Below are 13,499 nucleotides of genomic sequence, written 5' to 3'. Positions count from 1 at the left end.
GTGTCCCAAAGATTTTGGTATGTTGTGTTTTCATTCTCATTTTATTCAAGGAATTTTTAATTTCATTTTTTATTTCTTCTATTACCCAGTCATTTTTAAAGAGGGTGTTATTTAGTTTCCATGTGTTTGCTCTTTTTCTGTTGATCTTCCTATTGTTGGTTGTTTATTTTACAGCATTGCGATCTGAGAGGATGCTTTGCAGTATTTCAGTGTTTTTAAATTTATTGAGACTTGCTTTGTGGCCTAACAGATGGTCTATCCTGGAGAATGTTCTATGTGCACTGGAAAAGAATGTATATTGTTCTGTTTTTGGGTGAAGTGCTCTGTAGATGTCTATAAGGTCAAGTTAGTGGATTGTATTGTTTAGTTCTTCTGTGTCTTTATTGAGTTTCTTTCTAGTTGCTCTATCTTTCACTGAAAGTGGTATATTAAAGTCTACTGCTATTACTGTGGAGTCATCTATTTGTCTTTTCAATTCTGTTAAAGTCTGATTTATGTATTTTGGGGCTCTTTCATTGGGTATTTAGATATTTATTATGGTTATGTCCTCTTGTTCAATAAATCCCTTAATTATTATATTATGTCTTTGTCTCTTATGATGGCTCTTGTCTTAAAGTCAAATTTATCAGAAATTAATATTGCTACTCTTGCTCTTTTTCGATTGCCATTTGCTTGCTATATCTTTTTCCAGCCTTTGATTTTCAGTCTATTTTTGTCTTTGTTTCTAAGATTTGCAATCTTGGAAACACTACGGAGCAGTTCTGCTCTGTCCTATAGGGTCTCTATGATTTGGAACTGACTTAAAGGCAGGGAATTTGGTTTGGTTGGTATGAAAAGTGGTATGTCAACAGATTAGATAACCCAGATGAAATGGAGAATTCCTAGAAACATACAAACTACCAAATCTGATTCATGAAGAAACAGAAAATCTGAATAAACCTGTACCAAGCAAACAGCTTGAAATAATGATCCAAACACTTCCCAAAGAAAAGCCCAGGACCAGATGGCTTCTGTGTTGAATTCTACCAAATGTTTAAAGAATTTACACCAATCCTTCACAAACTCTTCCAAAACATAGAGAAGAAAGGAATGCTTCCTAACTCACCCTGTGAGATCACTATTCTGATACCAAAAACAGACAAAGATACCACAAAAAAGAAAACTAGAGACCAACATCCTTTATGAATTTAGACACAAAAATCCTCAACTAAATCCTAGCAAACTTAACCTAGTAACACATTAAAAGAATTGTACATATAACCAAGGATGATTTATCCCAGGAATACAAGGTTAGTTCAACATACAAATATAAATCAATGTAATGCACTATAGTAACAGAATACGGATAAAACCACATGTAACCTCAATAGATGCAGGAAACATAGCCCAGATCTCCCATTCGTTCTCTGCACAGAACTCTATTTCACTCCCAGTAACTTCCTTATGTCCACAAGGACATGACGTGGTCTCCGTCACTTCCCTGACTTCATCTCCCTCTCTGCTTTCATTCTCTCCATGCTAGCTACAAGGGCCTCCTTGCTGTTCCTTGAATCTACTGAGTATGTTCATGCCTCAGGGCCTTTGCAGTTGCTATGCCTTTGCCTAGAACACTGTTTCTCAGATATCCACATAATCCACTCCTTACTCTCTGGTAGGTCTTAACTCAAAGTCACATACTCAGTGAGGCCTCTCTGACCACACCATGTACAAAAACTTCAGCCCCTCCAACACATAAACACATTCCCTATCTCCCTTCCCCCATCTATGTTTCTCCTAAGCATTTATCATCATCTGAAATATTGTGAATTTTACTTTCGTATTTTGTTTGCTGTCTGTTACCTCCAACTAGAATGTAAATTCTGTCAGTAACAGAGATTCTGGTCTGTTTTAGTCACTGCTTAAATACACAGCATTTAAACTAGCATGCCAGTGAATAGGCCCTGAATAAATATTTGTTGAATATATGAATGAATGCAAACAGCTTATTACTCAACCATTCACTCAGCAAATAGTGACCACCTCAGCTCCCCATATGCTTGACACTGTGCTGCTGTGCTGAGGGCTGGACCAGACCTGGGTTTTACTAAAGCTCCCAGGCTGGGCTGAGAGAGAAGTCAAAGCATAAATAACCATGATCCGAGGAAGGCAATGGGGACAATGGTGGTTCATTGGGAGAATTCTCACCTTCCATGCAGGATATCAGGGCTTGATTCCCTACTGGTGGACCTCATGTTCAGCCACTGTCTGACAGTGGAGGCTTGTATGTTGCCATGATGCTGAACAGGTTTCAGTGAAGCTTCCAGACTAAGATGGGCTAAGAAAAAATTTCTGGTGACCTGCTTCCAAAAATCAGCCATTGAAAACTCTAGGATCACAACAGCGCAATCCTCAGCCAATCGTGGGGCTGACACAGGACTGGGAAGTATGCATGGGGTTGCCATGAGTTGGAAGCTGACTTAATGACAGCTAACAACAACAACAAGAAAGACAGTGCTAAGGGGCACTAAGGACTAGGATAGAGGGTCAGGTCTGGCAATCAGAGAAGGCTCCATAGAGGTATATATAGTGTTTAAGCTGGTCCTTGAAGTCCCAGAGTAATTTGGGGATGTAGAGAAGGGCGGAAAGGAAGACCCTGGGGTGGGAAGTCCAGGGCATGTCCTAGGCATCAGGAAGGGCCCTGTGTGCAGGACTACAGTGGAGGGATGAAGTTACTAAGGTTGTCAGGGCAGCTCATGAGGGCCTTTGAATGCCAGGATGAAGAGTTGGACTTAGTTCCAGAGGCACCAGTGAGCTATGCAAGGCTTCGGAACAGGAAAGTCCGTGGTGTCAGAAAGCTCACTCTGGCTATGTAGGAAGAACAGATCATGGCAGGTGAGCAAGAAGGCAAGGAGACCAGGAAGGTGGCTCTCAGAACTTTCCTGGAGAAAGATGACAAGGCATGAGCTGGGGAAGAGGGAAAGGAGTAGAGATGAGAGATTTGGGAGATGTTCAGGGTTTGCTGACTGGTGGCTGGGGAATGGGGAAGGGAGGCAAGAGAGCAGGAGCCTGAATCTCAAGAAATGACATCCAAGTGGAGTTCAGAGACGCGACAGAGCCATGGGGTGGGCCTACCCACCCATTCACTAATGCATTTAATAGTGCATTTACTAGTGCCATTCACTAGTGCATTTACTAGTATCTGGTATGTGCCAGGAGTCCCTATGTGGTGCAAACTGTAAACATGCTCAGCTGCTAACCAGAAGTCTGGAGGTCCAAGTACACCCAGAAGTGCCTTGGCAGAAAGGTTTGGCAATCTACTTTCAAAAAATCAGGCTTTGACTGTCAACCACTAGGAGGGAGATCTATGTAGGAGGTCAGAAGATGGAGGAACTGTACCACTTCTGGAAGGGGATACAAGGCTTAGAGGTCTGGCAACAGGACTCAGCACCAGGTCCAGGCCCAGGCCACAGAGAAGAGCAGGCTCCCAGTGCAGGAGGACGGACAAAGCCTGGCCCTGCCCACCTTCTTGCCCCTCACCCCCCTGACCCCACTACCTAGGGTCAGACCAAAAAGAAAATTTCTCCAGCTTTGCTTGCCAGGACACAATGTCATTTCTAGATGAGCCTATCCAGCTCTGGAGATGTGCCAGGCTGCAGAGGTGGGGGGGCAGCTGTGTCCCCAGAACACAGCCAAGGAGCCGCCTGCCAGAGCCAGCCAAGGCATCAGCAGAAGTAGCGCTGGCAGGGGTCCCTGGTCCCAGCCAATGCAGGGACAGGCCGTTGATGGGGCCTCCATCTGCCCAGGCCTCAGTCTCCCTGCCAGATCTGGCATGTCGGCCTCTGCCAGCCAGAGGTGGGGGTCCCAGTCCCTCTCCTATTCCCTCAGGCAATGCACATTAATGCATTTATTAGTCCCTGGTGTGTGCCAGGAGTCCCTGTGTGGTGCAAACTGTCAACACACTCAGCTGCTAACCAGGAGTCTGGAGATTCAAGTACATCCAGAGGTGCCTGGGCAGAAAGGTGTGGCAATCTACTTTCAAAAATCAGGCTTTGACTGTCAACTACTAGGAGGGGATCTATGTAGGAGATTCTGGATAGAGTGGGAGAACAATGTGGAATAAAATTCAAAATCATTTAAAAAAAAGGGGGGGTGGTGGTGGCCAGGTTTGCTGGTCTGATAGAGCCTGGTGGAACCCCTGAAACTATGGCCCCTAGCTGCCCTGCAGGTCTGGAATTGAACCCACTCCTGCAGCTTCCAGCCAAACAAAAGACAGGCATATGAGCTGAACATTTACACTAGGTAGATACATTCCTTGGAGAGATCAGTCATGCTCGGGGGGCAGGAGTACATGGAGGGAAGGACACAGGGAAGAGGTAACTATGGGGAGGAAGTGGGAGGGGAGCTGTTGCATTGTGGGAAATTGTAGTCAATGTCATGAGACAAAGTGTATGTGAGCTGCTGTATGGAAAGTAAATTTGCTCTGTAAACTTTCACCCATATCACAATTAAAATTTAAAAAATAATAATTTAAAAAATCAGGCTTTGAAAACCCTATGGACCACAGTTCTACTCTGACACACATAGGGGCCCCTTGAGTTGGAGTTGACTGGTTTAGTGTAGCCCAGACGTTGTTCCCTTCCACAGGGATGGCAAGGGACAGTACCACATAAAGGACACAGACTTTGGAATCTGAGCGGCTGACTTTGATTTTCGCACTGTTTGTCTGTTGCTGTCTCTGAGCCTCAGTTTTCCAGTCTGTCAAGTGCAGATGAGCAAAACCCTTCCCCACGAAGGTGTTGTGAGGACTTAATAAACGCATGTGGAGAAGGAAATTATAATAGGCCTCCAGATGATAATAGGACTCTATACTCCAGAAATGTTGGCTGAAGCCCAAAGTTGACAACAATAGCAGAGAAATATCCACATCTTAAAAGACGTGGCAGAGAATCCACAGGATTTGGCGAGACTGGTCTTGTGTACCCCCACTAACTTGTAGAGAAGAAGGCTGGAGACTCAGGCTGGGAGGACTCACTTGAAGAGTTCCCTTAACAAGCTGAGGGAGGGGCTTCCAGGGAACCACCTGGAGAGGGCAGTGCCTGTCAGAAGGGAAACTGGCCTTTCTCCCTGGGTGGACCCTGGCTATTGCTGGCTTTCTGCCCCAGGACCACCTGAGGGGAGTGCACAGAGGGTATCCTCATGGTACTCAATGCACATCACCTGGAGTTTGGGGGACATGGGCACTGGGGCCTGGGGAAGTCTGGGGTGTTGCCAAACAGAGCAGCCTGCAGGGGTAGGGTGAGGTGAGAGGGCAGCAGCGATGGTGCTTGCACTTCCAGAGCATTGTTGTTGTTGTTGTTGTTGTATGCCATCAAGTCGGGATAAATGGGTACCAGGGAGGGGAGACAGGTTGGAGTGGTCACGGGCAAGGAGCTCCCCACAGGGCTGGCTGACAAGGCAAGAGGTTCAGCAGGAAGGAGCTGGAAGGGCAACACATGAAAAGTGGCAGAAGGGAAGCTGTGAGAGGACAATGGGCAGCTATGTCATCTGCATCAAGGAATCAAGCAATGCAAAAGCCAGGGCCACACTCACAAAAAAAAACTACAGACTCCTATCCTTATGAGTATAGATGCAAAAATCCTGAACAAAATAATAGCAAACCAAATTCAATAGCATATCAAAAGGATTACAAAGCATAACCAAGTGGTTTTTATCCCAGGAATACAAGGGAAATCAATCAGTGTTACACACTACATCAATAATAATAGTAATAGCCAGGTCAAGAGGCCCCCCCAAAAAACACAAAAATGCCCAAGAGAGGAGAAAACCAGAATTAGGCATCTGTCCCACTGACAGCACTGATGGCAAAAACAATTCAAGACACAGGAAATATTTTGCCCATTTCCTGCCATATTTCTTCACCTGCCCAATCCTGGGGAGCTCAGAATGGGAAGGGGAGCAGCGGTGGTGTCAGAAATGAGGGTCATAAAATGGAGGAAGAAGAATTAAATAAGTCTAGAGCTCCCTTTCTTCCCAGTGCAATGTTCTGGGCCTGGACAGCAGCTTCATTTGGAAATACAAGTGTGCATCACTTAATGTCCACAACACATTCTGTGAAATAGAATGCTATCTGATTTGGACATGAGAACATTATATTAAAACCTTATGGACACCTGCTTCCTCATCGCTGCTACTGCTGCTGCTGAAGCTGCTGGCAAAGACCAAAGGGACAGGTGGCAGCAACAGTGGTGGCCGTGAGGGCATTAGTGGGAGTGGAGAGAAAGGAAGCAAGCAAGGAGGGAGCGGAGCACAGCCAGCTTGCCCGCTGTTTTGCCTGCCTGAGCAGCAGGAGCAGCCTGGGCCCCACAGCCGATGCCACTTGCCTGCCTACTGGACAAAGCCTAGAAAGCCTGCTCCCAGAGTCATGTCCTCTGCCTCTCTCGACTATGTCCTACCCATGGTCCAGTGGTATAAGAATCTGGGTTTGGGGTCTTTAAAACCATTAAGGGGAAATAATAAACAACTCCCTCGCCCCCAAAAAAACACCCACTGCCATCAAGTTGATTTCCACTCATAATAACCCCATTGGGTTTCCAAGATTGTAAATCTTTACAGAAGTAGATAGCCTCATCTTTCTCCTGTAGAGTAGCTGGTGGGTTTGATCTGCCAACATTCTGGTTAGCAGCAAAATGCCTTATCCACTATGCCACCAGAGCTCCTAAGAAACAAAAAGAAAGCTGCTTTCCCTTTTATTTAAAAAAAAAAAAAAATTATGGGGCCACACATGTATATGTGGTCAGATATTACCCAAATGGACATGAAGTGACACATACTTGTATGACCAAAGTTTTTATTTAAATGACACTGGACATGTGGATTCATGACTGTGCCTGGACAAGCCATGGGACCTGGCCATGAATGGAAGACCCACCAGAACAGGTGGGAGACCAACAAAGCTGTGTGCTGATTTGTCTCTGAGCCTAGCCCGTTCAGTGAACCCAGTACACATCTGCATATGGACAGGCCCTCCCAGGTCCAACAGTGAATCCATGGGCCAGCAGAAAAAGCCATGAACCCAGGCAGGGGAGGGACTCTAGCCGTCTGACTAGGTCTGGGCTGGCATCATCTTCCCAGAAGTGGTAATCTTTTCCCATTTGAGAGGATAGGAAGGACAAGGCTGTAAGCAGGGAGGGGCAGGATCTGGTCCCTGCCCTTTGGGCTCCCTGTCTATGGATACACCATATACCATGGGCCCTAATGAGGGCCAAAGGCACACTGAGCCCAGGAAGGAGTAGTGAATTCTGATGAAAACATAGAATGGTCCAGAAAGTCTCTGTGAAGGAGGTGGCCTTTGAGTCTGGACTTACAGAAGGATTTCAACATGCACAGAAGAGGGAAACAGTGCCTCTAGTGGGGGAGAGTGGACACAGCAGAGACTGGGAGGTATGAGCGTCTCTGTGCTGGAATAGCCAGAGTGTGAGGCGCAGAAAGGGATGTGATAGGATATGGGTCTAGAAAACGTGATATTATCACGTCATCACCTTTAAAGCAGCGACCACGTTGGTGATGACCAATCTGAGCCTTTCTTTCCTCATCTAGAACCTGGGAGTAATTGCATTATTGCTTCTTGAGCTGAGAAGAGGAAAATGTCTCAGGAATAAATGATCCCATTGTCTCAATTCAAAGCATTAACCAGGAGCTCAGATGATATGCTTCAGAACTAGAAAGGTGTGGGTTCAAATCCCAGTTCTGTCCCTTCTTGGCTGTGTAACTCTACATAAGCTATTCCCACTTGAGCCTCAATTTACTCATCTGTAAAATGGGGTTAACAAGCTCTTCACAAAAGGAGTAAACATAATGCACATAAAGACCTGGCACAGGTCTTAGTTCCCTACCCACCCCCAAAAGCACCATCACTTACGTAGGAGGCTAGGAGTGTGGTTGGGGCCAGGATGAGAGCCAAGTAGAGGCAGGGGGCTGTGGCAAGCAGGCTGGAAGCACAGATGAGGGGCTCAGCCCTCGGGTTGACTTTCTTGTACCTCCTCGCAGCCTCTGCTCCCAGGATGACCCCAATGATGCCAGTCACAACGGTCAGGGCCCCAAAAATCAGGCTGATGGAAAAAGAGTGGAGAAAGATAGGTCAGTTTGGTGTGTGTGTGGGGGGTGTCAGGATAGAGGTCCTCCGATTCCAGCCACCTGCCCGAGGTGCATGATCTGGTTCCTACAAGGCACGTACCCCTGACTTGACCTACTCCTTCCCCCACCCCTGACCTCTGCTGGGGCCTCAGAACCCTGGTCAGAGGTCCATGGCCTCCCCTGTGCCCTTTCCTGCCTCACTCTGAGGATATTATCAACCATATGTGTGATCCACCTGGCATTCCAGCACCCTGTTCCCAGCCTGCCTCATCTCCCATGACCTGCTCTCATGACCCAAAGTATATCCACTCAGAAATCTTCATTCTAGCATCCCACTCTGGCCCTAACCCCCTCTGCTTCTAGCCTCAAATATTAAGGGAAGGGAGGCAAAAGTACATTTATTTATTGCACTCCTAAGGACCCCTGGAAGGAGCTCTGGTGGTGTAGTACCTAAGGCATTTGACTACTAACCAGAAGGTTGGCAGTTCAAACCCACAAGCCACTCCATGGAAGGAAGACTGGACAATCTACTTCTGTAAAGATTTACCACCTCAGAAACCCAAAGTGGGTCGCTATGAGTCAGAATCAACTTGATGGCAGTGAGTTTGGTTTGTTAAGGATCCCTGGTGGTGCAGCTGTTAACCAAAATTTGGCAGCTCAAATCCATCAGCCGTTCCACAGGAGAAAGATGAGGCAGTCAGCTTCTCGAAAGATTTACAGCCTTGGAAACCCTATGGGGCAGTTCTACTTTGTCCTATAGGGTTACTATGAGTCAGAATCAATTTGATGGCAGTGGGTTTGTTTGTATGATACACTCAGCCTGTGTCTGGGCAGTACTCACATACCCCTTTCTTAGATAGCACCTTCCACTCCCTGTCTTTGAACACCTCTCAAGTAGCCCCCTCTTGAATTTACCACTTTCCCACCTACTCCTGCACCCACTTCAACCCCACTTGGCTCCTCCTATGGCCATCAGTTCCCATAGCACCTTCCGTATTTCTACCATCAGGGTCATCCACTAGCCTTTGAATTCTTACGAACATAGAGCCTGACACTCAAAATGTGTATGTTGAGCAAATGAGCTCATTGATACTTCCCAGAATTCCCGGGTGGAACAGATGAGGCAGGCAAGGTTGAGAAAGGCTAAGGCAAAGATGGCTCAGAGATAAAATGACACATCTTTGCCCTCCTGGTCCATTCCACTCTCCGAAGACCCCTCTTAAAAGAGTTCAGGGGGACAGCTGAGACTATGCCTGCTGTGAACTCTTGAAAACACAAATCTAAACATGACCCTTTCCTGCTTCAAAACCCTCAGTAGCTCCTCATTGGACAAGCTTTTTGGCCAGCATCCAAGACCCTGCAGGACTGGCCCCTGCTGATCTACACATCCTTCCCTCCACCCTCCCTCCTCACCCTAAACAAATGATTGGGAATTCTCTCAACTCACCCTATCCTATACTTGCAGGTTCCCTTGGCCTGGAGCACTGTCCCCCTCACCCACCCTTCTCCACCTCTCTAGCATCCCCTTCCAGACCCAAACATTTCCAGAAGTGTGTGGGATGGCACAAGTATCCTGTTATTACCTCTGTGATTCCCACTAAGCCTAAGAACATAACAGGGACAGGACTACGGTTACTGACAAATTGGGTATCACAAACCATCTCTCCCCTAAACAAATTTCCGTGAAATATCCATCTTATGAGCTGAGGACTAGTGGGTTCATTTCCCCACTCCACCCCATCAGTGCATAAGAGAGAACAGGGAGCCCAGAGAGGGCAGGAACTTTCCTGAGGTCACATAATCCCTTCGGGTCAGAGCCAGAGCCTCTTGGTCCTCTGCCTACCAGACAGAGGCACCAAGGGCCTTAGGCAGCTTAAAAGTGCTCACGGGATCTTCCTAGCCTTCCCAGCTGTGCAAGGTCCTGGCTCGGTAACCCTGAGTCCTGGGTGAATGCCACCCACCTCTGAGCCCTAGTCTGAGCCGGCTTTGTCAGGTTCTCTAGACCTTTGTGAGACTTGGGATTAGTTGTTAGTCAGGAGGTAGCCTAGACAAGCCCCCCCTCCACTGGCCCCTGAGCAGGAGGTGTGATCAGAGGACACTCCAGCCACTTTTGAAAGGTTCTCCCCCATGCCCACAAGCACTTCCCAGAATCACAGACCTTCAGAGCCAAGAAGCCCCTTGTTGTCGTTAGATGCCATCAAGTTGATTCCAACTCAAAGTGACCCGTGTGCAGCAGAACGAAACACTGTCCAGTCCTGCACCATCCTCAAAATCATTGCTATGTTTTGGTCCATCATTGTAGCCACTGTGTCAATCCATCTCATTCAGCGTCTTCCTTTTTTCCATTGACCCTCTACTTTTCCAAGCATGATGTCCTTCTCCAGGGCCTGGTCCCTTCTGACAACATGACCAAATGATGTGAGCAAAACCTTGCCTCCTCACATCTAAGGATCACTCTGTCTGAACTTTTTCCAAGACGAGTTGTTCACTTTTCAGGCAGTCCACAGTGTCTTCAGTATTCTTAAGCAGCACATGATTCAAAGGTATCTTCCTCAGTCTTCCTTATCCGTTGCCCAGCTTTCACACGCGTATGAGGTGATTAAAAATAACATGCCTTGGGTCAGGAGGACCTTAGTCCTCAAAGTGCCATCTTTCCTTTTCAACACTTTTAAGAGGTCTTTTGCCATACATTTGCCTAACACAATACATTGTTTGATTTCTTGACTGCTGCTTCCATGGATGTTATGGATCCAAGTAAAATGAAATCCTTGACAACTTCCATCTTTTCCCCATTTATCACAATGTTGCTCATTGGCCCATTGGTGAGGATTTTTGTTTTCTGTCTGAGGTACAATCCATACTGAAAGCTATATAGTCTTTGATCTTCACCAGTAAGTGCTTCAGGTCATCTTCACTTTTAGAAGTAAGGTTGTTGATTGGTCTTCGTCCAATCCAGGTGCTGTATTCTTCTTCTTACAGTCCAGCTTCTCAGATTATTGGTTCAGGATATAGATTAAATAAGTATGATGAAAGGATACAACCCTGACACACACCTCTCCTGATTTTAAACCATTCATTATCCCCTTGTTTTCTTCCACCAGCAGCCTCTTGGTCTATGTACAGGTTCCTCATGAGCACAGGTAAGTGTTCTGGGATTCCCATAATTCTGAAATTATGTTATTCATAATTTGTTATGATCTACACAGTCCAATGCCTTTGCATAGTGTGGTAGTTCAGTTTGTGTGTCAACTTGGCTAGGCCTGGTTGAGTGGCTGGACAGCTGGATGTAGTATTCCCCATGATGAGACTGGTAATCAATTCCATGGTGGAATCTACTGTGAGCAGCTAAGTACCTACCTTAGGGATGTGGTCTGCTTCTTGTATATAAGCCGAAGCCTTGGGGAATGGTCTCTAGCTTATGGCACGTTTGGACTCTGCATGTAGCCATGTCGTTTTTCAGCCACCTGCCATACTCTGCTGACCTTGGGACTTACAATGGACTTGAATTAATGGCCTGCCATGTGGTTTGGTAACATCGGGACTGTCCCATTTTATTTGTCAACCTGGGGCTTGTCAGTCTCAGCAGCCAATAGCTGCCTGAGTGAAGAGATGCCTCTAGCTTCAGTGGGCCGGGAGCTGGAGGCAGAGCTAAAGCCCAAGGTCAAGGGGCTTTCACCCAGCCCCTAGAGCCTGGCACTTTGAACTCGGACTTCTAGCCTCCTGAACTGTAAGAGAATAAACTCCTATTTGTTTAAGGACATTCCATTTGTGGTACATTCTTGTCAGAGTGGTACTAGGTAACCAGAACACATAGTCAATAAAACACAGGTAAACATGTTTCTGGTATTCTCTGCTTTCAGCCAAGATTCATCTGACGTCAGTGATGATATCCTTTGTTCCACTTCCTCTTCTGAATCTGGCTTAAATTTCTGGCAGTTCCCTGTCAATGTACTGCTGCAACCACTTTTGAATTATTTTCAGCAAAATTTTATTTGTTTGTGATATTAATGATATTTCAATAGTTTCCACATTCTTTAGATCACCTTTCTTTAGATTGGGCACAAATATGGATCTCTTCCAGTCAGTTGACCTATAGCTGTCTTCCAAACTTGGCATAGACACGTGAGTGCTTTCAACATTGCATCTATTTATTGAAACATCTCTGCAAATCCTATTCTGGCTCCCAACATAATGACCATCCAGCAAATGACTATCCAGCACCTTATACATCCCTAGGGGTTGGAAGCTCGCTGCACATAATGCAGCCCCTTCCACCTGGACCAGCTCTGAGTATTGGAAGATCTCCCTCAGGCTGACACGGAATCTGGTGTCCTGCAGCTTTCTACCCCTGCTCCACCCTCACCCTCGGGTTTTTCCTAACCAAAGAGGTGTATTAATAGCTGAGGTCTGTGTAGAACCCCACATTGGGACCTTCCGTCTACTGCTCAGGCTGAATAATGACTCCCAGGATGTCGATGTCCTAAGACTTTGACTTTGCGGATGTGATTAAATTAAGGATGTTGAGATAGATTATCCTGGATTACCCAGGTGGCCCTAAATGCAACCATAAGTGTCCTCCAGAGAGGACCAGAGTGAGATTTAAGACAGAAGAGGCAAAGGCAATGTGATCATGGAGGCAAAGACTGGAGTGATGTTGCCACAAGATAAGAAATGCTGGCAGCCACCAGGGGGTACAAGAGGCAAGGCACAGATTCTCCCCTAGAGCCTCCAGAGGGAGCAGGACCCTGCTGATGTCCCTGACTTTGGCCCCACGAAACCCTGTGAACTTCTGGCCTCCAGAACTGTGAGAGACTACGTGTTTGTTGTTTTAAGCCACCAAGATTGTGGTAATTTGTTACAGCAGTCACAGGAAACTAATACACACTTCGACATCAGTTTCTCACAAAGGTTCTGGGAAGGAGATGAGTTGGAGGGAGGAGGGTAAAAAGCTGAGGAAAGGGGGAGTGACTTGCCCAAAACTCCCAAGCCAGAGAATGCCTTCAAAGCTGTGGAATTGGATCCTGTTTTTCCTCCACTTTTTCAAGTTGTTGTGAAACTCGTAGGACTCAGTCTTTGCCTCCTGGGAGATAAGAATTGAACTGAGGAGCCAAGACAAACATTACTTCTTCATACTTGTATACCTAATGCATTTACTCACAAGCTTTCCCTGAGCACCTAGCAGACCCAGCTAGGTGGAAAGATGTTCAAGTTAAACAACAGGAACGGGCAGTGTCTAGAGGCAACAGGATGTAGAGCTTAAGAGCATAGGCTTTCGAATCAGATGGATTTGAATCCTGCTTCTGCCCTCTCTTAGCTATGTGGCTTTGGACAAGTTACTTAACCTCTCTGAGCTCTCATCTCTCATAATATAGGAATACTAGGAATGC

The 13,499-nt window shown here is 46.4% G+C and overlaps 1 protein-coding gene across 1 annotated transcript in view; it reads right to left on the bottom strand.

Moving 5' to 3' along the window:
• SPNS3 (sphingolipid transporter 3 (putative)) overlaps nt 1-13,499 on the bottom strand; it is a 58,479-nt gene that overhangs the window by 26,229 nt on the left and 18,751 nt on the right. Inside the window, exon 8 of the mRNA XM_007937593.1 lies at nt 7,898-8,087. Coding sequence (XP_007935784.1) covers nt 7,898-8,087 — 190 coding nt within the window. The remainder of the gene's footprint in view (nt 1-7,897; nt 8,088-13,499) is intronic.

The sequence above is a fragment of the Orycteropus afer genome, unplaced genomic scaffold (genome assembly GCF_000298275.1).
Source record: "Orycteropus afer afer isolate SDZICR_OR568_19922 unplaced genomic scaffold, OryAfe1.0 scaffold00042, whole genome shotgun sequence".
NCBI classification, from domain to species: Eukaryota; Metazoa; Chordata; class Mammalia; order Tubulidentata; family Orycteropodidae; genus Orycteropus; species Orycteropus afer.
This window is presented reverse-complemented; position numbering and strand designations above follow the sequence as displayed.